This window comes from Muntiacus reevesi, chromosome 6 (genome assembly GCF_963930625.1).
Source record: "Muntiacus reevesi chromosome 6, mMunRee1.1, whole genome shotgun sequence".
NCBI lineage: Eukaryota > Metazoa > Chordata > Mammalia > Artiodactyla > Cervidae > Muntiacus > Muntiacus reevesi.
The window spans coordinates 110,248,160-110,273,338 of NC_089254.1; the positions used below are offsets into that span (position 1 = coordinate 110,248,160).

The 25,179-nt window shown below is 50.6% G+C and overlaps 1 protein-coding gene across 1 annotated transcript in view; it reads left to right on the forward strand.

The window, feature by feature from the left end:
* DPP6 (dipeptidyl peptidase like 6) overlaps positions 1-25,179 on the forward strand; it is a 778,594-nt gene that overhangs the window by 634,392 nt on the left and 119,023 nt on the right. Inside the window, exon 8 of the mRNA XM_065939554.1 lies at positions 24,591-24,711. Coding sequence (XP_065795626.1) covers positions 24,591-24,711 — 121 coding nt within the window. The remainder of the gene's footprint in view (positions 1-24,590; positions 24,712-25,179) is intronic.

The following is a 25,179-nucleotide window of genomic DNA, read 5'->3' on the forward strand; positions in this document are numbered from 1 at the left end:
TTGCGGGGATTTTCTCCAATCGGATCTATAAGCAAAAAAAAGTCTACTAAAAATACAGCAATGCAGACAGCGAGTTGTAACCATGTGGCTGCTCGGTTTAGGACACAACACCTGATAATATAAAGCAGAGGCTTCTCTGGTGGCTCAACGGTGAAGAATCACCAGCAATGCGGGAGACCGGGTTTCGATCCCTGGGTCTTCTCCTGGAGAAGGGAATGGCTGCCCACTCCTGTATTCCATCTGTTTAGGGCTGTCAGGGCCCCAATCTGCAAGACAGGCATACTACATAGATGGCCTTTTTTGTTCACTGTATCTCCATTTAGCAGTGAGAAAGTTGAAGTTCAGAAAACGTAAGGTATTTGTCCAAGACCATGTATTCATGATGGTATCAGAACGGAAACTCGGGGGCTGCTTCCTCCTATGCACCAAACTGTACATCTGGACTCAGCATCTCAGCTGAAAAACCAGGAGGACTCATCTCGAGAACAAATGAGTTCACGTCTGTGAAAAGTCTTTGAAAATCTCCTAAATGCCCTGCAAGTGAAAAGTGTTATTATTACTGTGAGTGATGGCATTTGTATTCAAGGCCACCTATGCAAACCATTTATGCAGTATCAAGAAGCTGTCTGTCTCCTGATACAGCCTCTGGCGTAATTAATCTAACACCCTTATCTTTCTCCCGCCTCGCTCCTTAAAGGAAATGAAACATTGACCCATCTGTGATATTTTCATCTGAAATCGCTGCAGCTTCCATAAATGAGCTGCCAGGGCCCCAGAGCAAGCAATGAGCCCCACCTGGAATAAAATGCCCCTCCCATAAGAAACGGATCATCAGCCCAGTATGACGTCCTCTCAGAAAGCCTTTGTGGAGGGTTAAACAAAGAAAACCCTGAGTGTTCCCTTCCCGGTGGCAGGGGGTAGGGGTAACACTTTTGTTTTAGTTTTCTACCTTGAACTATTTTGTGTTTCAGATGCATATTTATATCTTAATGAAATGCATTGTAAAAACAAAAGAATACATATGAAGTGTACGTGTGTGCTCAGTCATGGCCAGTTCTTCGTGACCCCATGGACGGTGGCCTGCCAGGCTCCTCTGTCCATGGAATCTCTCAGGCAGGAGTACTGGGTTGGGTTGCCATTCCCTTCTCCAGGGTATGTTCCCCACCCAGGGATCAAACCAGCGTCTCCTGCATTGGCAGACAGATTCTCTTCCTGACTGAGCCCCCAGGGAAGCCCTTAGCTGTTACTGGAATCTTACAGGTTCTCTTGTTCCTCGCTTTCTGCACTCAACACCGTTTGTGATATTTGTGGGTGTTTGTGATACGTGTAGCTTTAATGAAACATTTCCAGCGCTGTGTTGTCATCCATTGTACAAATACGTCTCAAGAAGTTTATTCAGTCTCCTGTCCATCAATATGCAGGTCCTTTTCTAGTTAGTTTAAAATATTTTCAGGGTTAAGTACATGTCACTTATTTCCTGGTACAAATGTGTCAAAGTTTCGGTGGGTTTTAATTTGCATATAATTGATTACTAATGAGGTTGAACTTTTTCACAGGCATAATTATTCATATTACATCTTCTGTAAAAATGCTTATTCATGCCTTGTTTTTCTTTTGGGTAGTGTGTCCCTTTTTATTGATATTATTATGTACAATTTCTTTGTACAGTCTTTTTTAAACAAAACTAATATACAGAAATCTGGTGCATTTCTTTTTTATTGAAGTATGGTTGATTTAGAATGTTGTGTTAATTTCTTCTATACAGCCAGTGATTCAGTTATATATTATTTTTCTATATATATATATATAGAGAGAGAGAGAGAGAGAGATTATTTTACATTTTGGTTTATCACAGGATATCGAATATAGTTCCCTGTGCATGCTTGTCCTTATATATTCCAAATCGTAATTATTTGTCCATTTTATTATTGTCACTATTTCCTTGCATTTTATAGCTTTTTTTCACTTTCATTTTGACATTTTTAATAGGAAAAGATATCAACTTCAGTGAAATCTAATTTATTTTTTCATTTGTGGTTTGCATTTTTTATGTCTTTTTAAAGAAATGTTTCCTACCCTGAGATCATACCCTCCTATCTTATATCTTGTAGCAGTTTTTGTAATTTCATCTTTCAAAACAGGTCTTTAATCCACTTAAAATTGATGTGAGTGTAGAATGTGAAGAAGACTTACAGTTATTTTCCATAGGAATAATCACTGTACCAGGTTATTTACTGAAAGAAAGCAAACCCTCCTTCCCCCACTGACCTCTGTGACGGCCTCTACCATTTGTCAGCTTTTGTGAAAGTCTAGGTTTGCTTTCTGAGTCCCTGCTACGTTCCACTGGTCTTGTCTGTCAGTGTGACGGAACCACACATGCTTAATTACCGCAGCTTTATGATCGGTATGGCAGCATAACCGTCACCAAGAGGTATTATTATATCTGTTTTACTGGATGTTCATGTTGTTCTTGGCTACCGCAGGTACTGTGTTTCTGTGTCCTTTTAAAAACACTTCTGGGAGATTAATGGGAGTTGCACTGAATTTACACACCATTGTGAGAGAATTTATAAACTTCAGCTACTGAACTTTCCCAGTGGCGCTAGTGATTAAAAAAAAAAAAAAAAAAGATTCTGCCTGTAATGCAGGAGACACAGGATAGGTGGGTTCGATCCATGGGTCGGGAAGATCCCCTGGAGGAGGGCAGGGCAGTCCACTGCAGTATTCTTGCCCGGAGGATCCCATGGACAGAGGAGCCTGGTGGGCTGCAGTCCACGGGGTCACAGAGAGTGGACACGACTGAAGTGACTGAACACACGAGCACAGTGAACTTTCTAATACATGGTATAGTTACCAGTTTATTTACTTTCCAAAAAAATGTCTTCCACTAAAGTTTTTATTTTCTCTGTAAATTTCTTGCAGATATTCGGCTTAAAATCATTCCTAGGTTATTAGAATATTTTGGAACTATTGCATATATTAAATTTTTTAATATAATTTTCCTAATTTATATATGCTGGTGAATAGAACTGCAGCTAACTTTTTATGTTGATTTCATATCCCTCAACCTTGGTAAACTCACTTAACTCCAATACTCTATGGCTTGCTTGGATTAGGTATTTAGGCAATCCTGGCCTTTTCAAATGGTGACAAATATATTTCTTCCTTTTTGTGTCTTGCCGTGCTAAGGCTACCACTACCATGTGGGACAGAGGGGTGATTGTGGGGATCTGATCCTTGTCTTGTATCTCATCATAAAGGAGATGCTTTCAAGTTTTCACCTTTTGGTGTGAAGTTACTGCAGGCTTATTAGGTAGATGCCCTCGACCAGGTTAAGGAGGGTCATTTCCATTTCTGGTTTGCTCTGCGCTTTTATTTATTTCTTTGTTTTATTTTTGTTATTGCTCCTGTGGTTTGTGTTCTGTGATTCATTATCTTAAATTGTGTTTTGATATTTTGGGATGTGTTTTCTGAATCTACTGAGACGATCCATGTGGCATTTCTCCCTTAATTTGTTAGTGTAATATTGTATTGATCAATAGAAAACCAGCCTTGCTGAAGATTCTAATCAGAATGAACTAGTAGTGACTAGGATAAATCCAATTAGATAAATCTAGCCTTTTCTTATATGCATACATATTTTGCTGGTTTTTTAAACTAGTAGTTTCTCTATGATTTTTGCATCATTTTCATGAGTGACATTGATCTGCTAATGTGGTAAAGATATTATTGAATTAGACTTAAATCACTTTATTAAAATGGTACTTGGGTACAAACACAACGCTCAGTATATACTTAGATAACTTATAAAGCCAAATGTAATTTACCAATGAGCCTCAACAAATCTTCAAAATCAGCAAATTTAAAAGCAGCAGTGCCCGGTGACCATAGCACTGACTGTCCCTGCCTCTCCGTTTTCACGCCTTTGTTATCCTCATGCCTGTGTTAGTCATGTTGTGACTCAGCTTCCCATGACTTTCCTTTATCTGGCGCTTCCCTGGCTCAGATGGTAAAGAATCTCCCTGCAATGCAGGAAATGCAGGTTCGATCCCTGGGTTGGGAAGATCCCTTGGAGAAAGGACAGGCTACCCACTCCAGTCTTCTTGCCTGGAGAATCCCATAGACAGAGGAGCCTGGCGGGCTACAGTCCATGGGGTCGCAAAGAGCCGGACATGACTGAGTGACTAACACTTTCACTTCTTTATTTGACCTGTGGAGAAACCTTCTTTGGAACAATAGAGCATGATATTATTTTTGCTGTGCTCATCAGAGATGTATTATTTACACATCAAATTCACTTTTATTCTCTTCTCATTGGCTCACAGCAACTCTGGTAGTGTCACAGGCACTCTTGTGCTTGTGAACATCAAGTCAGGGACGAAAACTGCATAGTGGGGCTTGGTTATTAGATAGTTGTCTTGGAGGTCTAGAATATGTCAGGTTAATTTTATTGAGATTCTCATCAAAATGAGCATTTCGTGTGTTTGTGTGCTTGGGCGTGTCCAGCTCTTTGTGACCCCATGGACTGTAACCCACCAGGCTCTGCTGTCCATGGAATTTTCCAGACAGGAATACTGGAGTGGGTTTCCACTTCCTACTCCAGGGACTATTCCGCACCCAGGGATCAAACCCACATCTCTTGTACCTGCATTGGCAGGTGGATTCTTCACCACTGCACCACCTGGGAAGCCCACAATGAGCATGTGAAGCTTAGACGTCTTCTAAAAGCATCTGTGAACTCAGACTCCTAGGTTATTGCCACTCCATCCGGAAGGAACCACCCTCCCTAGATCGCGTTCTGCTGGAAACAGCACAGGTCAACACATCAGTAGAACCTCCCTGAACAGTGAGCAGGGTTGTAGATGAATCCTCGTACCCTGGGTGGGGCCTTCTCCAAGACCTGACATGTAGACACCACAGCTTTCACACTGACTTTCAGTAGCTTCTCCATCATGAACGGCAAGGAAAAGTGAGCTGTGTCCGTGGACCTGCGTGCTGCCCTTCCACATGCAGCCGTCTCAGCCTAAGGGGAGAGGAGAAATGGTCCAGCCCCCCAGGACCAGTTACTTCCACACCCGCCCCCCATCCCAAGGCACCGGACAGGGCTGGTTCCTCCCCACCAGCTCCAGCTGGTCCCTTACAGACAGGCCACAGTGACGCCCCCGTATAGCTGCCTGTATTCTCACGTTAACCTGATCTGCAGTAAGTGAAAATGTCGAAGACAGGAAGAAAGCAGCCCTGGTTTCACTTGCTCTGATCTCTTTTCTCTCGTGATAATGGCTGTAAGGCCTGTCCATTCAACAGTGAGCGCCTTCTGTTGCCAGGAACCCCACAGCCTCAAGGACCACCAGCTGCTGCGTGTTCCATGATGGCTCCACCATCCTGTCTGTACCAAACAGAGAGGCCAGTGTTCAATGACACAAGGCTGGTAAAGCCAGGAGCGTCTTTCAGAGTTCTGCTTCCTAATACACCATCTCAGGTGGAAACAACCTGTGAGACACAGCTTCCCAGACGTTTTCTGAAGGTTGTTCTCCTCCACCCTCCCCGGTGGAGTTCTTGAATGTTGTGGAACAAAGTGGCAAGTGTGTGGGGGATGCTCTGGGGCCAGACTCTAGGTGCTACATGGAGAGCTAAGGAAGGTGGCAGTACATAGTAAGGAAATTATTCCATTTTCAATTCTCTTCCAGACCTTGGCATGTAGATCAGGAGAAAGTCTTTGGCAGGCCCTGATGCCTGCTAACACTGCTTTTTAACAAAGAGACCTTTAAATAGATCTTAAACAAACAGATCTTTAGGTAGACCTGGACAGAATTAGAAATAATGTTTGGTTTTGTTGGTGTTTGTTTATGCCTACCACCTCTTCACTCCTGAGAATACTCGTGTTCCCTTCACACTAGTGGGGCAAAATATCCCTTTTAAATGAAATTTGCTTACATTGAAAGGGGAATGATTGAAAAATAACTAGTAAGTAATAGCACTGTGCTGAGTTGCTCAGTCGTGTCTGACTCTCTGTGACCCCGTGAACTGTAGCCCACCAGGCTTCTCTGTCCAAGGAATTCTCCAGGGAAGAATACTGGAGTGGGTTGCCCTTTCCTCCTCCAGGGGAATCTTCCTGACCCAGGGATCAAACTCACATCTCCTGGTTGGCAGGCGGATTCTTTACCACTGAGCCACCTGGGAAGTCCCAAATAATAGTACCAAGTGCTACTCAAATCAAAATCTAAAAACATCACGGAGGTGGTTGGTGGTGAACCAAACTTTGGGAAGCACTCCCCCGGTGGAAAGAAGAGAGTTTAGAAGCAGCCTGAACTGGATTGATGTGAACTTGGGCACACTCCAGGAGACAGTGAGGGACAGGGAGGCCTGGCACGCTGCGGTCCACGGGGTCGCAAAAGTCAGACACGACCTAGCAACTCAATAACAACAACAGCTGAGCTGGATTGAAACCCAGCCCCCCCCAACTCACGGGACTGTATGGCTTTAATGACCTCTCAGAGCCTCAGTTTCCTCACCTGTAAACAGATTAGAAAGACCTCCAGGCATGCCGTGAAGGTTATTGGAACAACTCATGAGCAGCCTTCTTTGACATGGTCAGTGTTAGTTCCCTTTCTTGGCCACTGTTGTGGAAGGAGAAACCTAATAGTATCTTGAATCTGAGCCAAAGATATAATTTTTGCCCAAATGAGGAGAAAATTACAGAATGGAAAAACGTAGACTCTGGAGCCAGGCGACCCTTTTAGCTTTTTCGACCTTGAACCTTCTGAGTCAGTTTCCTCATCCATAAAATGAGGGTGATTAAGATGGCTAATTTGCATGTTTACTGGGAGAACCTGGGGTGGTCTAGATGCTCACATCACATAGTGGTAGCCACACTGTAGTAACCACATTTAGTGTGCGGCAGCCAGTAAATGACAGCTCCTGTTGTGGTCCAGCTTAGGGGGTGACCACTGCTTCCCTTCCTCATTTGGAACCGCCTTTGGTGGTTTGGGCAAAGTCCTCTAGCACCAAACCTGTTTTATTATCAAGTGTTGGCTGTCTCGTGTAATTTACTGGGCACTGTAGTGAAGGTGAAAAGCAGAATGGCCGTCTGGGTCCAGAATGGTCGTCCGTGTATCGTGGTTTCCCCCTGGTCATGAGGCTGACCGGGAGCTGCCCTGCCCAGCATCACGAGAGGATCGGACCACACAGCCCTGCCCAGAAAAGGGCTGACCTCAACATCCGAGGTCACCTTCTACTGCAGTCACAGCATCGTGAGTCGGGGGCCATCTGCACCGTGGTCCCCTTGCGGTTACGCTGGCTCGCCGGTTCGCATCAAGGGAAAGCAAGGGTGGAGCACCCTCAGGGAGGACCCTCCTGACGACGGTTCCCTTAAGTCTTCTCCCAGTCACATTTCCATAATTCCAAGTGAGAGTTTGCAGCTTAAATGTCTCCTGAAATTCTAAGGAGCTTGAAATTTTGCTTTATTAATTAGCAGTTTCATTTTGCTAACATTGTAGAGTGCACTAATTTTCCAGAAGTGCTAATTACCAAGCTCAGCACAGAAGACTGGCTGCATATTAAACTGCCCCACCGCACACTCCCCGCAGGGCTCAGCCAGGTCCTGGTTCAGCAGAGCCAGCCTCCCGGGCGGATAGGAGATCCTGGCTGGTGTGGCCCCTTTGGAACCAGGCAGAGCCAAGTGACCTAGGCCGGGCTCCCAAGGCCGTGGCCGCCACGTCTGTCTTTAAGACAAGTGTGTCCTTGGGTGCCAAGCCTGCCCTGTGACATCAGAGAGCCGGAGCCTCTCTGCCGCCCTTCCCCACCCTCAGCTGCAGGCTCAGCTCCCGTCAGGCGACATGTCATAGTCCTGCGGCCCCTGTGGGTCTAGGAGGCCCTGGAAGGTTCTGGCTGGGTCTGAGCAGGAACAGGGCGAGTGTGTCAAGTCACTTCTGTCATGTCTGACTCCTTGTGACCCTGTGGACTGTACGTAGCCCACCAGCCTCCTCTGTCCATGGGATTCTCCAGGCAAGGATACTGGAGTGGACTGCCATGCCCTCTTCCAGGGGATCTTCCCGATGCAGAGATCGAACCCATGTCTCTTAGGGACCCCCTAAAGCACCCTCCGAGGTGTCATCCCCGTAATAGGTGGACACAGATGTGTGAAGGCTCGTGTGGGATGTGTATAACCATATAGGAAGCCGTGGGAGTTGGGGTCTTATTTTCATAATTTTTCTCATTGATCATCCTGGGAATTTTCAATCCATGATACAGATAATAAAGACCAGCTGAGCCCTCCCCACCATCTATGAGTCACCTGAACCGGGGCGACAGGCCACCCCAGTTTTTGTGATTGTTCAGGGTTAACACGGGACAGTCCCAGACACACAGGCAGCCGGCCCACCTGCTCACATCCCCTAGGGGGGGCTTTCGTAGCCCACCCTCTCCTCCTCAGCCCCCAGCTCATCTCCTCCTCCCTTTCCCCACACACCTGCCTGCACAAGATCCAGTGACCTCACCTCACTGATCAGGTCAGTTAGTACTAATTCTCCTGTCTCCCACCTGTTCCCAGTATGCCTGGAAAAGTGAGATTTGTCTCCTGAGACAACATTTCAAAAGACAGCTTCTGTCTGTCATTAAAATGCGTCCTGAGTCTGTGGCTGGAAGGTGACAGTTACAGATGGGGGAGGGGACAGACACCACCATGGTGCCATGGTCCTGAGATGCTGGTGTCCCATTAGGGGATTAGTCGAGGCTGCGTGAGGCTCGAGGCATGGTGCAGAGCCTGCTGCTTGTTCTCCAGGAGCTGAGGGGGCTGCTGGGACCCCAGGCCAGGAGCAGAGAACTCAGATGGCTCCGGCTCAAAGCATAAGCCCTGTGTTTGCCCAGAGCTGTGCCAGTGTTTGTATGAGATAAAGGGAAAAGCATGGCCTGAAGGAGATTAATATTTGGACAAGACACATACACACGACATAATCTAGGAAAGTTATTACAGACTTTGGGAAGCTAAAGAGTCTTAACTCCCCAGTTTTTTCAAGACAGGGAACTGTGCTGAGTGATCGCTGCAGTTCAGAGTTTAAATGATGCACTTTATCACATAACAGTGATTGGTGCTCATGCATTAGAGGGAGGGAGATGGAGGTAGTCATGGCAGGCTTCCGGAAAGAGGCAGAACAGACTCGGGCTGTGCAGAGCAGGGCTGGAAGGCGCTGCTGTGGGACTGAGGGTTTGTGTCCCCAAATCCATGCATGGAGACCCTTATCTCTCCAGTGGGATGCTGTCAGGAGGGGGAGCAGGCGTTGGGTGACTAGGCCATGAGGGTGGAGCCCCCACGAATGGGATTAGTGCCTTTATAAGAAGAGACGTGAGAGATGGTCTCTCTCTGCCATGTGAGGACACAGCCAGGGGCACCGTCTGTGAACCAAGAGGAAGGTTTTCATTAGAACCCGACCCCGACGGCAGCCTGATCTTGGACTTCCAGCCCCCAGAACTGTGAGCTCTGCACGCTTGCTGTTTAAGCGGCCCCGTCTGTGCTGCTCCGTTATGGCAGCCGGAGCCCCTGAGACAGGAGGAAGCTGGCGCGGCCTGACACAGGGTGTTCGCAGCGGGGCGCTGAGTGGATGGGGCGTCTCCGATGAGGTCGTCGGCCTGGCTCTACGCCACTGACCCTGAGACGTGGCCGTGGTGGATGAGCGCCTGCACACACATCTGTAACACCGATTACGGAGGATTGCCCCGCGAGTGTTGGAGGGGGTGGCCCGGTGCAGAGCGGGCACAGAGGCAGATCCTGGAGCCACAGCCTGGGCCGGACCTCTGCTTGGCCACCCCTGCTTGCCACCTCGGGCCGATTGCTTCACCTCCCTGCATCTCTTCTTCCTCCGGCTGGGGATGGAAGCCGCGCCTGCCCACGGCTTACAGGAGGATGTAACTGAAAGTCTCGGGTCCACAGTTGGATTTGTTTCCTGGAAGAGCTGTGGGGAGGCTGAGGGGGGCAGGGAGAGGGGGACGGGCCGAGGCTGGCCTGAGGGCTCCATCAGGACGGCAGAGCCCTGCCCTGACGGGGGCGGGCAGGGGACATGGTGCTGACTTCCAGAAGGTCCCCGAGTCCTGCTCTGGTTGCCGGTCTCACATGGTGCTAGAATGAGCAGCCCCACTGAGGGCTTCGAGCCCGGTATTCAGGAACCAGAGGGGATGTGAACACGGCTGTCCACCCTGAGGCGAGGACTCTGCCAGGCACCCAAGGTCCTCTGACGGGCGAGAAAGTTAGTCTGGGGACGTCTGGCGGGTCACCCGAGGCTGAGTGCCCGACGGGCGGCGGAGCAGCCCTGAGTCCAGGCTGCCCCCCTTGCGAGCCGTAACTGCCCCCTCGCCCCCTGCCCCAAACACCTCCACGTGCCCCCCCCCCGGAAGCTTGCTGCCCCCCATGGCCCTGCCCCGCCTCCCCCTAGCCAGGCGCCTGCAGACATGCCCGTGGCCTCCCGACGGTCAGAGTCCGTGGCAGAGCTGGCTCTGGTGCGCCCACCACGATGCATGGGCAGGGCTGCCCAGCACAGACTTGGGGCCGCCCCGTCTGGCCCCTCCAGTGTCAGCCCGGGTCGTCGTGGGACGGAGCCCACAGTCAGGATGGCCTGGCCTGCCGTGAGGCTGGGAAGACACAGGTCTCGGGCAGCAGTGACATGGCCCCAGGTCTGCTCTGCCCCTGGGAGGCAGAGCCCACGCCCAGGGCTGGAGGGCTCACTGCGTCCTCCATCTCTGGGATGCGACTTGTCCATGGACACAGGGGCTCTTCTCAGACAGGCAGCCGTGAAAGACACAGGGAGCGTCGAGGTGCACAGAGGTCCTCTCTGGGGCCCTTGGATGGACCCCAGGCTAGGATTCCACGCCACACTGGCTCCCCCTGCCCCCCACATCTGCCAGTACCCGCCTTGTGTGCCGAGTGTTGTTTCCAGATCCTTTCCCATCACGTGTGATGCAGAGACCGTTAGATAGCACCTCCAACACAATGGACACAAGTTTGAGCAAGCTCCGGGAGATGGGGAAGGACAGGGAAGCCTGGTGTGCTGCAGTCCACGGGGTCGCAGAGAGTCAGACACGACTGAGTGACTGACCAACAACCTCATGATGCCCCGTGGTGGTTAGGATGCTTCATGCTCAGTGTTTTATCCCTGCTTGCCAGGACTGGTGCCCGGACCACTTTAGGTAGTTGATTAATTTTTATTATTTATTTCCCTACTATAAAAATAATAAAAAAATATAGAAAGTAAAAAAATGTGGAAAACAGGGGAAAAAATTCTTATAGAAGGACCAGTAGATCCAGTATCCATAGACAGTTACTATTAATATTTTAGTGTTCTCTAAATCTTGTTTCCCAGAATAGAAACCTTATAGTTGTAATAATAATATAGTTATAATTATTATTTTATACTTATAATAATTAGTTGTATATGTCTCAACTTGTGCCTAGTATGATTCAGTTAGCATTTTATACAATTAAATACTTGTCCTAAACATAATTTTTAATAGTTACATAATAGTTCATAGAACGGATTTACAAAAATTAAATCATTTCCCTGTGGACATCTAGACTATTAACAATATATATAGTATAACACGAGGGCTTCCCTGGGAGCTCAGCTGGTAAAGAATCCGCCTGCAATGCAGGAGACCCTGGTTCAATCCCTGGGTCGGGAAGGTCCGATGGAGAAGGGGACAGGCTACCCACTCCCGTATTCCTGCCTGGAGAATCCCCGTGGACAGAGGAGCCTGGCGGGCTACGGTCCATGGGGTCCCAAAGAGTCGGATGCGGCTGAGCGGCTAAGCACAGCACGGTACATAGAATTACAGTTGATACGGTGGAATATCTTTAGGCCTAGAATGTTCCTAACGAGGAATTACTGAGTCAAAACAATGAACTTTTTACTTTTTTGCCAATTGATTTTTCTAACTGAAGTATTATATGCTTTTTTAAGGCTCTTGATACATATTTACAAATTGTTTACTGTGTGCTTAATCAGTCATATATTTACTGCATAAAGCAGCAGGCTTTATTATTAAAAATATGGCTGATTCATATCAATGTATGACAAAACCCACTGAAATGTTGTGAAGTAATTAGCCTCCAACTAATAAAAAAAAAAAAAAAAAAAATATTGTTGAGTATGAATTTTCAAAAATATTTGCTAATATAATTCAGTTGCATACCTACTTAAATCAGCATGTATGTATTTATATACCATAGTTGATAAATTAGTATGTATTTAGTAGTTGATTATTTTCCATAAATTAATACCCGTGGCATCTTTCTTGTGAATTTTCTGGTTTGATTCTGGGTCCGTTTATCTTTTACTGTCTTGGAGTGTAAATAATAGCAAAGGTCACTGATGAGAGCTCCACAGGCCGCAGAAGTCAGCCTGCAGCAGCTAGGAGTATAGCCCGAGCTGGTCCCGGCAGAGCCGCGGCAGACGCCTCTGAGCATCCGTGCCAAGGACGAGGGGCTTCTGAGCCGGACCCTGATCCCCGCAATGCTGATGAGCAGTAAGAGGCTGGGAGGTGAACAGCCAGAGAAAAGAAGAGCTTCAAAGACCGCGAATAATCTACAGACCAGATAATGAGCCCCTAGCGGCTGAAGAGAAGGCTGGCTGTTTATCTCATTGACTTGGAGAAGAAGAAAGTTCTAAGACCCGTCACCCCAGGAATCAGAGGGGACATGACTGACGAGGGTGAGCTGGCATGTCTAGGGCGGTGTTAGAGGCCTCAGCGTCCCCTCAGAGCGGACCCTGAACACCTCACACACCTGCTACCACCCAGGTGATCCCACCAGCAAGATCTGAATGACGTTTCAGGGGCAGCATTGCCGGCCTCATGTTTGGACTGTACAGAAAAAGGCCCGGAAACTTACCAAGAAAAAAAAGTGTCCTTTTCCATCCCCTTCGGAAAGTACTGCAGAATCCTTTCACTTCTTCAGAGTCAGAAGCCTGCGTTTGGCAACCGATGAGACTTGAATTTAACTGCAGCTAAGAAGATCAAGAGAGCGCCTGTTTTCTATGAGTCAGGACACTCGTCACCTCTCTTGGTGCCTTCAGAGAGCTTTCAGTTCTCAATCTTTGTGCTTCCGTTCAGACCCCTCACGAAGGGGTTCAGCCATCCTCACCAGCAGACCATCCTCACTAGCAGAGTTGCTGGAAATCGTTTATGATTTTTCATTGATATCAGTCTCCACCCAGAGAGCCCACTAAACCCGGCTGGCCTGGGGAGGCGCCTGAGAATTCCCAGCTGGTTCTACAGGCTGCTGGGCCGCTGGCCCCAGAGTCATCGGCATGGGGGTTAAGCATCCGTTTCTAATTCTTTCGTGAGCACTGTGACCTCAGGTCAAATCTTCGCCTCTCCGAGCCTGCATCTCATTTCTGAAAAACTGGGATAACATCTTCCTTGCCCAAGTGCCTGGGCAATGAGAGGCCACACCGAGGACATGAGAGGGCCCTGTGTTGCTGGTCAGCTTCAGTCGTGTCCGACTCTGACCCCACGGACTGCAGAACAGCAGCCTTCCCTGTCCTTCAGGATCGCCTGGAGCTTGCCCAGGGGTTTGTGTCCATGGAGCCAGTGATGCCATCCAACCATCTCATCCTCTGGCGTCCCCTTCTCCTCCCGCCTTCAGTCTTCCCCAAGCCTCGGGGTCTTTTCTAATGAGTCAGTTCTTTGCATCAGGTGGCCAAAGTACTGGAGCTTCAGCTTCAGCATCAATCTTTCCGATGAATATTTAAGGTTGATTTCCTTTAAGATTGACTAGTTTGATCTCCTTGCTGTCCTAGGGACTCTCAAGTGTCTTCTCCAGCACCACAATTCAAAAGCATCAATTCTTCGGCGCTCAACCTTCCTTGTGGTCCAACATCTGTACGTGACTACTGGAAAAACCAAAACTTTGACTGTACAGACCTCTGTTGGCGAATACGAAATAAACCAGATGTGGGCAAACGTCTGTCAGTGCTGAGCACGCAAGAAGCCCTCAGCTAGTAGCAGTGGGTGTTTCTGGAATCATTAATCAGCAAATATTTAGCATCAGGTCTCTGCAGGCATTGATGTGGGCATCTAAGCAAGCACAAGCGCAGTCTCCATCTTCTTGGAGATTATAATTGTGTGGGGAGACAGCATAAAATGAATTTAGTAACGGGGTTTTGATCAACGCTCCACACACAGCTCAGAGAGCGATGGGCCAGCGTCGTCTTTCTGAAGGAAAACGCCAGGTGCTGCAGAGTGACCAGAGAGGGTGTCAGGGTCTGAGACTCAGACTGAGCCAAGCCTTCTTGAGGCCGGCAGGAAGAGAAAGCAGGGTGCTTGGGGGATCCCAGTGGGCATGTGTGGATGGCTTGGGCTGATGCAGGCTTGTTCAAAGGCCATTTCCAAAGCACGGTTCAGCTCTCGAAGTGAAACATCAAGGTGACGGTTCTGCGTGGACTTGTAGACACTCTGCCCTCGACCAGGACGAGCGAGGCCACTTCCTGGGGGCAGGCGGGCGCCCCACCACGTCTTTACGTCCCCCCGGCCCGCTCGGGTTCTCCAGGGGAAGAGGTGCTCAGGGGCCCCCCACTGGAGAGCAGGTCCAGCCCCGACCCCGGTGCTCAGATACGTCCTTGACCCTTTACCCTCGCCCCCGCCTTTCAGCATCACCTGTCTTCAGAAGCCTCCCCACCCGTGTGCGTTTGCCTCCCCCTCCCCACACGACCCCGCGGTGCTGGCTCTTCCTTCTCAGCGCGGTCGCCTCTGATCCTCTAAGCGACTGTCGGGCTGCGTGAATTCACTTGCGTTGAGAGTCACTGAGTCAGCCCACCTCCAGCATCTTCTTCCTGTCTGACTTTGCAGGTTTGTCCACAGGGTGGGCTTCCAACCTCTGCCCTCCTGCCTCCCACCGGCGGAGCGGCCCCAGTGCTGCCAACCAGAGGCTGAGTCTGGTGCCCTTGCCAGCTGGGAGTCCTGCCTTTCCTTGGGCACAATCCAGTGCCTCCCCGTCTGGTTCCCCAGAGTTTCCCACGTGCCTCGGTTGTGGCAGTTGCTGGGGTTTTTTTGGTGGGCGTTTTGGGGATTTGAAAGCAGCACGCACTTCATCACTTACCTGGGAGGGCATGACCCAATCTGGACTCCAGCCTGGCCGCACAGTGAACGGGCAGGACGTGTGGGGAGTGTCTGGGATGACCTCTGATGACCACGTCACGGCTCTATCCAGCCCGGACCACCCGCCCTCTCATCTTTGCTTCTGTTGATTTATATCTGTTGATCTGTATGCCTGCCAGCCTCTGAGAGGCCTGTGGATCTCTGGATTGCATCAGCCGTCTCCTTCATGAGCCAGAAAAAATTACTCTCTCGGAGCTATCACTTGGAAAATGTAAGGATGAGATCTCCTCCAGAAACCAAAGGCTGATCACTGGGCGCGGCGCGGGAGCTAGTGTTCATTATCTGCTGTAGTTTTGTGCATCTCTTTAAGCATTGATGAGGATGCGCCTGAACCTGGAGCTCCTTGAGGGCAAAGACCTCACCATTATTCATAACACCTAACACAGCAGACAGAGGGAGGAGGCAGACCAGAAACACGGTAACTAGTGAAAGAAGAGTGTGCGTTCACGAGGGTTTTTCAGTTACAAGGGACAGAATTCCCACTTAAAGTGGACTGAACAAACAAGACACTCTCTTACTTGCGAAGGATGGGCAGACGCAGGGTTGGCGTCAGGCACAGCTGTATCCAGGTGCCAGGGTAAATCCTCAGAGTGTGCATCTTTTCCCTCCACCTTCCCTTCCTGTGTTCCCTTTGCCTTCACGTCTCTTTAGCGCCACTTCCCTCTGGGTATTTGTTTCACTCTCTCTCACCATGAAAAGACACATTCTGTGGCACCAGGTCGATCAGTAATCCCTGGGCCTTCCAGGACCAGAGCCCAGCAGCAGGAAACCATTAACTGCATAACTCTATCTGGGAGACGCTGAGGGATGACCTGGACTGAACCCTCGGTTAGCACTGCCGAGGTCGGGGTGGGGTAGGAGGGGAAGGCTCCTGGGATACACAGGCCTGAGCCGCGTGTCCGAGCGGCGTCCAGGGCAGAGGGCGGTGCTCACAGGCAGGCCAGAGCCACAGATCATGGGGAGGGACGGCTTCAAACTGGGCCAGCGGAGCATGGAGATCTCTGCTGAGTGCTCAGCCAGAACATCCTGGAGTAAGACAGAAGCAAATATTCCCTCCAATTAAAAATAAATTTAAAAAAAGAAATGCTGGAGGGAGAGGTATGGAGTGAAAGTCGCTCATTCGTGTCCGACTCTTTGAGACCTCCAGGACTATACAGTCCATGGAATTCTCCAGGCAAGAATACTGGAGTGGGTAGCGTTTCCCTTCTCCAAGGGATCTTCCCAACCCAGGGATCGAACCCAGGTCTCCCACATTGCAGGCGGATTCTTTACCAGCTGAGCCCCCAGGGAAGCCCAAGAATACTGGAGTGGGTGGCCTATCCCTTCTCCAGCGGATCTTCCTGACCCAGGAAGGAGAGGGGTTACCACCAAAAGAATTCCCTCAAAAAAAGTTAATATATATAAAGCACTTTGAACAATGCCTAGAATGGCATATCAGATGCTGCTCCCCCACATTCATCAAATATAAATGAATATCTACTGTAAAATCAACACTTTTTCACTTACCTCTGAGAAAGAATAATACACTATGGTTTTCAACATTGACCTACCGTCAATTTTAATATGTTTGAATTTTAGAGAGATTGAAATGTGAATAATTCGTGCATATTAGATTTGAAAAAGTTATGTCTCCACCACAAAGGACTGACAAATACTGCTCTTTCTCTGTAAAAAGAGGCACATACGCTCCCAAATCTGATGACCCGGGAAACCCTCCTTTTGTTGGAAGGGTGAGCACCGTGGCTGCGGGACGGCCGCACTCGTGACGGTGACCACAGCGCCGCTGAGGGGCGCACAGCTCGGCCCAGCAGGTGGTCCCCCCAGGGCGGGTGGGGGCCCCTCCAGGAGCTGTCAGTGGCCCCGAAGCCCCCGAGAGGGGCCCTCGCGTGGCTTTGAAGGTCCCTCCCGCCCAAATCCTCTAAGGAAAGGCGACTGGCTCAGCGGTAGCCGCCGACCCCAGGCAGCGAGTGATTCCCGGGGGGGGCCTTTCCCCGGGGTACCGAGAGTTCCCGCCCCCGTGAGCCGGAAGCCGGGGTGCCCCAGGGACGGGGTGGCCCTGTCCAGGCGTGGCCATGGGCAGCGCCCGCTCCCCGGCGGGGTCGAAGCTGCGGGCCACAGGCAGCATAGGGCAGGAGGCCTGCAGAGGCGGATCCCACGTGGGCTTGGCGCACTGTCCCTGGTGCGGGACGTGCCTTCACGCACTTCCTCCCCGCGCTCCCCAGCCTGGCGTTTTGGGAGGCCGAGTAGGCCGTCCACGGGCAGTCCCACGACTCAGAGGCCCGCGGGGAGAGGAGGGGGCTTGGCCTGTTCCCCCCGCCCCCGCCCCGGTGTTGTCCGAGCATCCTCCCCGTGGTCGCTGTGAATTTGCTCAGCTCCCATGTCCCCGGGAACTGAGCACAGCCATCAGCTGCCCCAGAGTGTAATTTCATTTTGAGGCTTTTCCCTCAGCTTTGGAAAAATAGCACCTCTGAGCTCCTCAGGTTAAAGTGCGAGTTCAGGAGTGGGAGAGATCCTGAGAGCTCTTCCCAGGGCCCGACTCTGAAAAGGACACTTTCCTCCACCGTTTGCACCAAGAGGAGGGGTCTGTATGGTGATGTTTCAGATGCTTCTAGATTGTGGTTGACATTTGAGAGGATGAGCGATGTGAGTACTTTCTAGTAAGAAGGACGATTTTAGATGGTGTGCTAGACGTTCTCTTTCCTGGCACTGAACTCTGCTCTTTGGCATTAAATCCCATGTTATTTTGCTGTGGCGAAATGTGGCTCGATGTGTTGCACTGATTTCTGGAGGAAAGGCTGGGATGGGCAGTGCTGACTTGAGAAGCTGAAAGGACTCTGTTATTTGATCGGTATCCTAGCAGCAAGGACTGGACGGGTTGATGATAGTTATTATGCTAATAGTGCATTTCCTTTAAACGTTCTTTAAAACCCTCAAGTTTTTCTGCAGCACAACTGTCTCTCTTTTTATCCTCCCAATAGCACCACAAGGCAGACGCGGCAGGTGTGATTATCTGTGTTTCACGGGTGCGACAGTCCAAAGGCAGAACAATTGTGTGACTTTTGCCATGTCCCACCGCCGCCTGGGCAGGAACCAACCTGAGAGTCAAGTGTGCTGAATCTGGGGCGATGGGTGGACTGGGGACATGAGCCGTTCACACAGCACCGTTGTGGCCCCAGCACTGTTCAGGCGAGAGCTCGTAGAGCCAGCGCCCTGCCCGGCTCTTTGGAGGTGCTCACACGCACGTCTGTGGGGGTGATGGTGATGCTCCCGAATTGGACAGGAGCCAGTAAGAGTCTGGAAAACCCTCACTTATCCAACAGCGTTGCCACCACCAACCACCCCCCGATCTCCACCATCACTGCACTTCCAGACTCAGACAGCAACTCGAGGAACAGACGGTCACCTCCTTGCCCAGCTGAGCAGTGGAATGGCCGAAGCAGGGGCTCGGAGAGCAAAACGGAGTCAGGAAAGAGCTGCTCAGTCCCCGAATGAGCTCGGGTAACCGGAGAGCGATTCTCAGCACCTTCGCGTGTTGACCTGGGAGACGGCGCGCGTCTACATATGTACATACACATCTGCTGTTCCCCTCTCGGTCAGAGGCTACAGCTTCCCACAGCTGCCAGGTTCTGCAGACACGGTCTGAGAGGCTATGCGTTCTGTCCAGCATCTTTCTCACATAATCTACCCGAGAAAAGTCCCTTTTGACGTGGTTTTCTGACTGCGGGTGCAGCCAACCTCTGACCCCAGGAGAGCACGGGGCCTCCTGAGCAACTTTGGGCATCACTGTTCAGTCTGAAAATCTTATAAACAAGGTATCCTCATTGTTATAAGATTCCTTTTTGTTCTTGGTGTAAACACTTCTGTATGGTCAGCACTTTATGTGGTTCTCTGGCCCACCTGTTCCTCTCCTCCACCCATTTTTTTTTTTTTTTTTTTTTTGCACAAGGAGCATGATTCAGTATTTCTACTCATAGGAATTTATCCTTGGGAAATGGCAGAGATCCCGCCAAGTCCTAAGATGTACACAAGAGCATTTTTATTGTGATAAGAACCAGAATAGATGTCAAACGGCAGGGACATAATTAAGTAAGCTACGGCGTATCTCCTAAAAGGCACATCTCAGAGCGTGCTTAATGCATGGGAAAGCGCTTCTGATATAAATTCTCAAACGTTGTGCAAAACCGTATCTTATATAACTTTAGTTTTATTAAAGCCAAATTTTACACCCCACCCACTCACGTTCTCTCTCGTCTAGAAGGGAATAAAATACCAGACAGTCTATTTTATTGATAATAGTCATATACCGTGTATATGTGTGATTTGCAGGGCTGTGAATTTTAACTTTTCCTATATACACTGTAGTAATGGCGACTGTGCACAGTCAGAGCTGGGTGGCATTTGGTGCCCCTGTTTCCACCTCACGGTCGGCCAAACTGATGCGGGATTTCCCACCACCCAGTCTGCTTTTCCAGAAACAGACCCAGCAGCGCTGTGTTCACCCTCCCGTGGATGTTGGTGAACATCCTTCTGCTCACTGTTGCGTAATAACTTCACTCCAGTGGAGACCCAGGAGTCCCACCGTCACCGGTGTCTCCTGACCTGAACCCAGGGAACGTGGGCTGCTCCAGGAGCCTGATGGCTGCTCGGAAACACCCACAGGGGCTCTTGTGTCTGCCAAGCAGACAGGTCGACTCGCTCGCCTGGCGCAGCTTGGCTCAGCAGGCTGTGGACAGGGCCGTTTGTCAGCAGGCGCTCCTGGGTGCAGCCCCCCCACGGGACTCCTCCCAGCTGTCCCCCAGCAGCCCTGGGGTCCCCCGCATCCCCATTGCCAGGTGACAGCGGGGACCCCTGTGGGTGGCTGTGAAATCCCTCCGTTTGCCCCTCCCGAGCCCCCAGGTGCCGAGGCATGTGCCCGGCGACGGGAACCGTGCACTCGGAGAGGCCACAGCCACGGCTTCCTCCCGGCGTGTACCGTTCTCCTTGGGCAACTGCAGCGTGTCAGCAATCGTGTGCTCTGCTTCGTGCCTGCACCCACGCTGACCAGTGTCCAGGGCAGTAAACAGAAGGTTAACCAGAAGGTCGAGTCTGTGCAGAGGCCATTCAGCTCTGAACACAGCTAGTGGTTCTGACTTGGTGTTCTGTGGCCCGTGGACAAAGCCCTTCAGGGGACCAGAGGTGACATCTGTAATACACGCAGAAGTTAAAGCCAGGTGGACACAGGAACCTGGTGGACGCCAGCCTCCCCAGGTCAGCCGGCCTCTCCGTCAGCCATTTGCTTCTCCTCCAGAGTCTGCTGAAGGGTGTGTTGACCAGGTTTCAAGATCTAGAGGCAGAATTTCCATGTTCCAGTGACGTGTTTTGTCCATGTGCAGTGTTCCAGTGATGTGAGTCAACTGTGCAGAGTTCCCAGTGGGAACAGAGTGAACACAACAGGGACGATCCTGTTTGCTGTGGGAAGACAGTGCATTGTCACTGCTGAACCGGGGCGCTCCGTGATCACCCAAACGTTGCATCTCACCCTATAAAGTAAACCTAGTCTCCTATGTAACAGGATCTTTCATCCTCCTTTATTGTGGAAATGTTAGTAAAATTGTGCTTGGTCAGGAAGTGGGGAAACTCAAGAGAAGAAGCAGGAAACAAGGGAAAAGCGATCAGTAGATCATGACCACTCCCGAGAATGTGTTCTCGAGAGAGGCAGTTGCCGTGACGTGTCAATTGAAGAGACCCAGGATGAGTGATATTTGGGGGTTTTAGCTGGATTCCAGAGAATCTGTTTTCCCCTTAATAGTAACACGTTGGGTTCACCATGGAGGTTGAATTTCCCCTTCAGGATAAATAGTCTTTCAATTACGAGTTTGGTAGTGGGATCACTAATTAATTTGCTGAACGTCTTCTCCAGATGTCAGATACCTTTGGACTCAACAGGGTTAAATATGGAGGAAATCTTCGGGATCATCCAGTCAACCTCATGTTTTGTAGTGAAGGACATGAGATTAAGTTACAAGGACAAGCTTAAGGCCAAGGTTGAGTAATGGCCTCAGAACTGGATGTCTAGTAGTCTCAGCTCGAATTTAGGTTTCTGTTTCAAGTCCCGTGTCCCTTCTGTTTTGTCATCCCACTGGAGCTGCACCGCTGCCTTTTAGTCAAGCCCTGAGCTGTCAGTGTGGCTCCCTTTGGGCCTCGATTTTCCAGAACCAGCAGCTAAACCGTACCCACTCATGGTGACTGTCCCATCCCCGGCGTCCTGAGATGACAAGCTCCCCTTTTGGCTCCGTGTGTCTCTGGGCTTTCTTGTAACCGCCCTGTGAACACGTGGGTGTTCTTCCTGGTCACTTCCCCCAGGAATCGTCTCCTAATCCTCCAGGCAGAGTAAAACTTTGTCATGATGAGAGTAACCACAGCAAGACCTGCAGGTGTGTTATTGAGTCCTTACGTTGTGCCGGGCGCTATCCTCAGTGCTTTGAAGATGTCAGCTCACTCAGCCTCACGCTCACCCTAAGACTGGGCTCTGCATTTATCTCGTTATTGTTCAGTTGCTTCCGTCGTGCCCGACTCCTTGCAACCCCATGGACAGTAGGCCGCCAGGCTCCTCCGTCCATGGAATTTCCCAGCAAGAAGACTGGAGTGAGTTGCCATGTCCTCCTCCAGGGCATCGTCCCGACCCAGGGATTGAACCCGTGTGTCCTGCATTGGCAGGTGGATCCCTTACCACGGAGCCACCCGGGAAGCCCGTGCTTTATCTCCAGTGACAGATCAGAGGACCCCTGGGAGTCCAGCCCTGGCCCAGCCCCGTAGCAGGTCTGTGGTGCCCCGGAGCACGGGGTGCAGACACCCTCGTGGGGCCTGGAGAGGACTGAAGCTCTGTAGAACCCAGGCTCCCGTTGTAAACGTGAACATCTTCAAAGCAAAGCGTGTTGTTCCCTACAACTTGTTCCCTTTTGTTTTCCTTCCATTAAAAATGCAGCCAACGTGAAAATGGATTTAATGTCTATCATAGCAAATTTTACTTATTCAGAATATTAATTGTCTGTGGTCTGACTTGATTCAAAAATGCATTGTTAGGCTTAGAACTCATAAAGAGAAGTTAAAATTTCATAATACATCTTTACCCTTTGGCAAACTCATAAGAACAGCTGCAGAAATTAAACGAGGATGTGTACTTGTGTCTGGCAGTTTTCCAGCTCATTTATGGTTGAAGGGAATGTTTAAGAGGCAGGAGGCCTGAGCAGGAAGCTGATACTTGATGAGTTTTCAGTTCCATCCTTCCGTGAGAATCGTCTGTAGGAACTGCCCTTTCGGCATAATCTGTTTAAAATGTCAATATTTGCGCTGTTTCCTATGTTTGCAAAACACCCTCTCACTGGCCTCGTCGATGACACTGACAATATATTTTTTAGAATTTCTTTAACACTGACAATATATTTTTTAGAATTTCTTTAAAAGAGATTGAGTCCTGTTCTGGTCCACGTAGCTCTGCTTCTACAGACGTTGGAGATTTGCTTCCCCCTGGAGGTGGAAGGCAGGGCATTTAGACACAGAAAACACACGCAGAACTGACCAGGGCCTTGCGAACAGGCTGATTTACACTTTAAGAGCTCCAGGAGACAATGGATTTTTTCCTGGGCCATTGTTGCATAGATTTGGCTGCACTTTGGAATCGCCCGGAGTCTTTCTTTAAAATACTGATGCCAGGGTCCCACCCCTAGATTCTGATCTTTGGGCTGGGCTCCTGAACCTGGCAGTAGGGTTTTCAGAGCTCCTCAGATCACTCTAACACGCAGCCAAGTTTGAGAGCCGCTGATCTAGACCACCCTCCTCCCCCGCCCCAGAGAATTTGAGGTTGACCCAAGGTCAGAGCTGTAACATCCCCCAGGGCACCCCAGTGCTGCTCACGGGTCACCCAGCCAGCAACCGGAGGACCTCCCTGCCTCCTCCACAACTGCACTGGCCACACTCAGGAGGTCCTCCCCACTGTCCCTGCCTGTCCGCCTCTGTCCACCTCGATCCTCACTCCTGCAGTGACAGGCTGACGCCTGCCCATCCTCCCCGCATCCTCACGGCCCGGGGCTCACCTGCAGAAGACCCACTCCAGTCCTGGCACTCCCTACTCAAGCCTCAGCCAAGGCTTCCCGCTTCCCCTGGGGTCCTGCGCCTGCCAGGATTCTGGTCACTGGGTGTGCGTGCCCAGTCCCCCCAGCCCTCCAAGCCCACGCCTGCCTCTGGCTTCTTGCAAGCCGTTGGTCCGGTCATCTCGTTTCTCAGCCCCCTTTCCTCCTCCTGCTCCTTGTTCAGATTGCAGCCTAAAACCCACTTTCTCGGAGCCCTGACCCTTGCTACAACCCTTGGTGAAACTTGAGGACGTTGTGCTCTGTGAAATAAGCCGGTCACAGAAGCACACACCCTGTCCTTTTCCATTCTACCAGGTCCCCGGAGTCGTCAGGTGCATAAGATGCAGAAAGTAGAACGGTGGATGCTGGGGGCAGGGAGTGCAGTTCGTGTTTCATGGGAGCGGGGCTTTAATTTTGTAGGATGACAAGAGTCCAGGAGATGATGGTGGTGACAGTTGCATGACAGTGTGAGTGCATTTACTGCCACCAAACGATGCACTTAAAAGCAGCCAAGGGGGCAGATTTCATGTCAAGTGTGTTTTACCACAATTAAAAAATATATACTTTTCAGTCCCTTTCTCAGACCCGTCCTTTGGCCTAAGTTAGTGATACCGTCACATGTCCCCGCGTCTCGTTTGTCCCCGTCAGAGCATTCTCCTGTTAAAGTTTGTCTCCTTTGCCAGACTGTAAGTAGGATAAAAGTGCACGATACGTCCCACCTCTCATCAATGTGCCGTCTCAGGATTGGCACAGAGTAGGTGCCCCCTAAGTGGTGGTGGTGTCCGACTCTGTGCGACCCCAGGGACTGCAGCCCTCCAGGCTCCTCCGTCCACGGGATTCTCCAGGCAAGAGAACTGGAGTGGGTTGCCATGCCCGCCTCCAGGGGACCTTCCCGACCCCGGGACTGAACCCGGGTCTCCTGCACTGCAGGCGGATTCTTTACCGACTGAGCTGCCAGGGAAGTCCACTAAGTCGTTTTAGTAAATGTTGAGTGAGTAAGTCTCAGGTTTCCAGTTTCCCAGCCTCCCCATTCATAACTGCTAGGGAGAATACAATTGCTGACACAGCCAATGCATCTTGATGTTAACACCCCGAAGGGTTTCAGATCAGTTGTCCAGTTGTGGTAAATGACAGCATTGGGTGAACTGTGTGTAGTTTGAGGCTCTGACTGACCCTCAGTGTAGTTGGACGCAGGTGAGCCCCAAGGGATCCTGAGACTCTTGTTCTGTCAAATAAACACACCAGGAAAATGCCAACCAAACGGCTGGTTGGGGGTTTTAAGAACACCCTGTTTGTGACTGCTTCCTTGATTAATGCTGTGGTTTTTCTCTTTCCAATTAGATCTTTATCTTTGAGAACAACATCTACTACTGCGCGCACGTCGGGAAGCAGGCCATCCGCGTGGTCTCCACTGGCAAGGAGGGGGTGATCTACAACGGCCTCAGCGACTGGCTGTATGAAGGTACGCGGGGGCGGCCGCCGTCCCGCAGGCGCGGCCGCCGCTGCTTCATGGCGGTTCGTGGTGGTGACGTGGACCTTGTCACTTAGGCTCCGGTTTCTGGAGCTTCGGCTAAATTCCAGGGGGACTGTGGAGCCCCGGGGAGTCGCAGGCAGCCGGCGGCAGCCTGCGGTGTGGGTCCTCACCTGGTGGCCAGGTGTGCTGGGCACCCACCAGCCTGCCACGCTGGGGGTGACTCCGGAACAGGCAGGGTCCAGACACCAAGGTCGCCTGCTCCCTTTCCGAGAGGCGGAGCACCTGCTTCTGCCTAGGGAAGACGTCAGAGGGTAAACCCTCCCGGGTCAGGGGGACGTGCTGGCCTGCGTGCATCCATCAACCTCCCTGGGCGTTTCCTGCCTCTGGGTGCCAGAGGACTCCGGCGGTGGGTGTTACTGAATCTCTGAAATCTGAGTGAGCAGCTCTCTTCTGAAG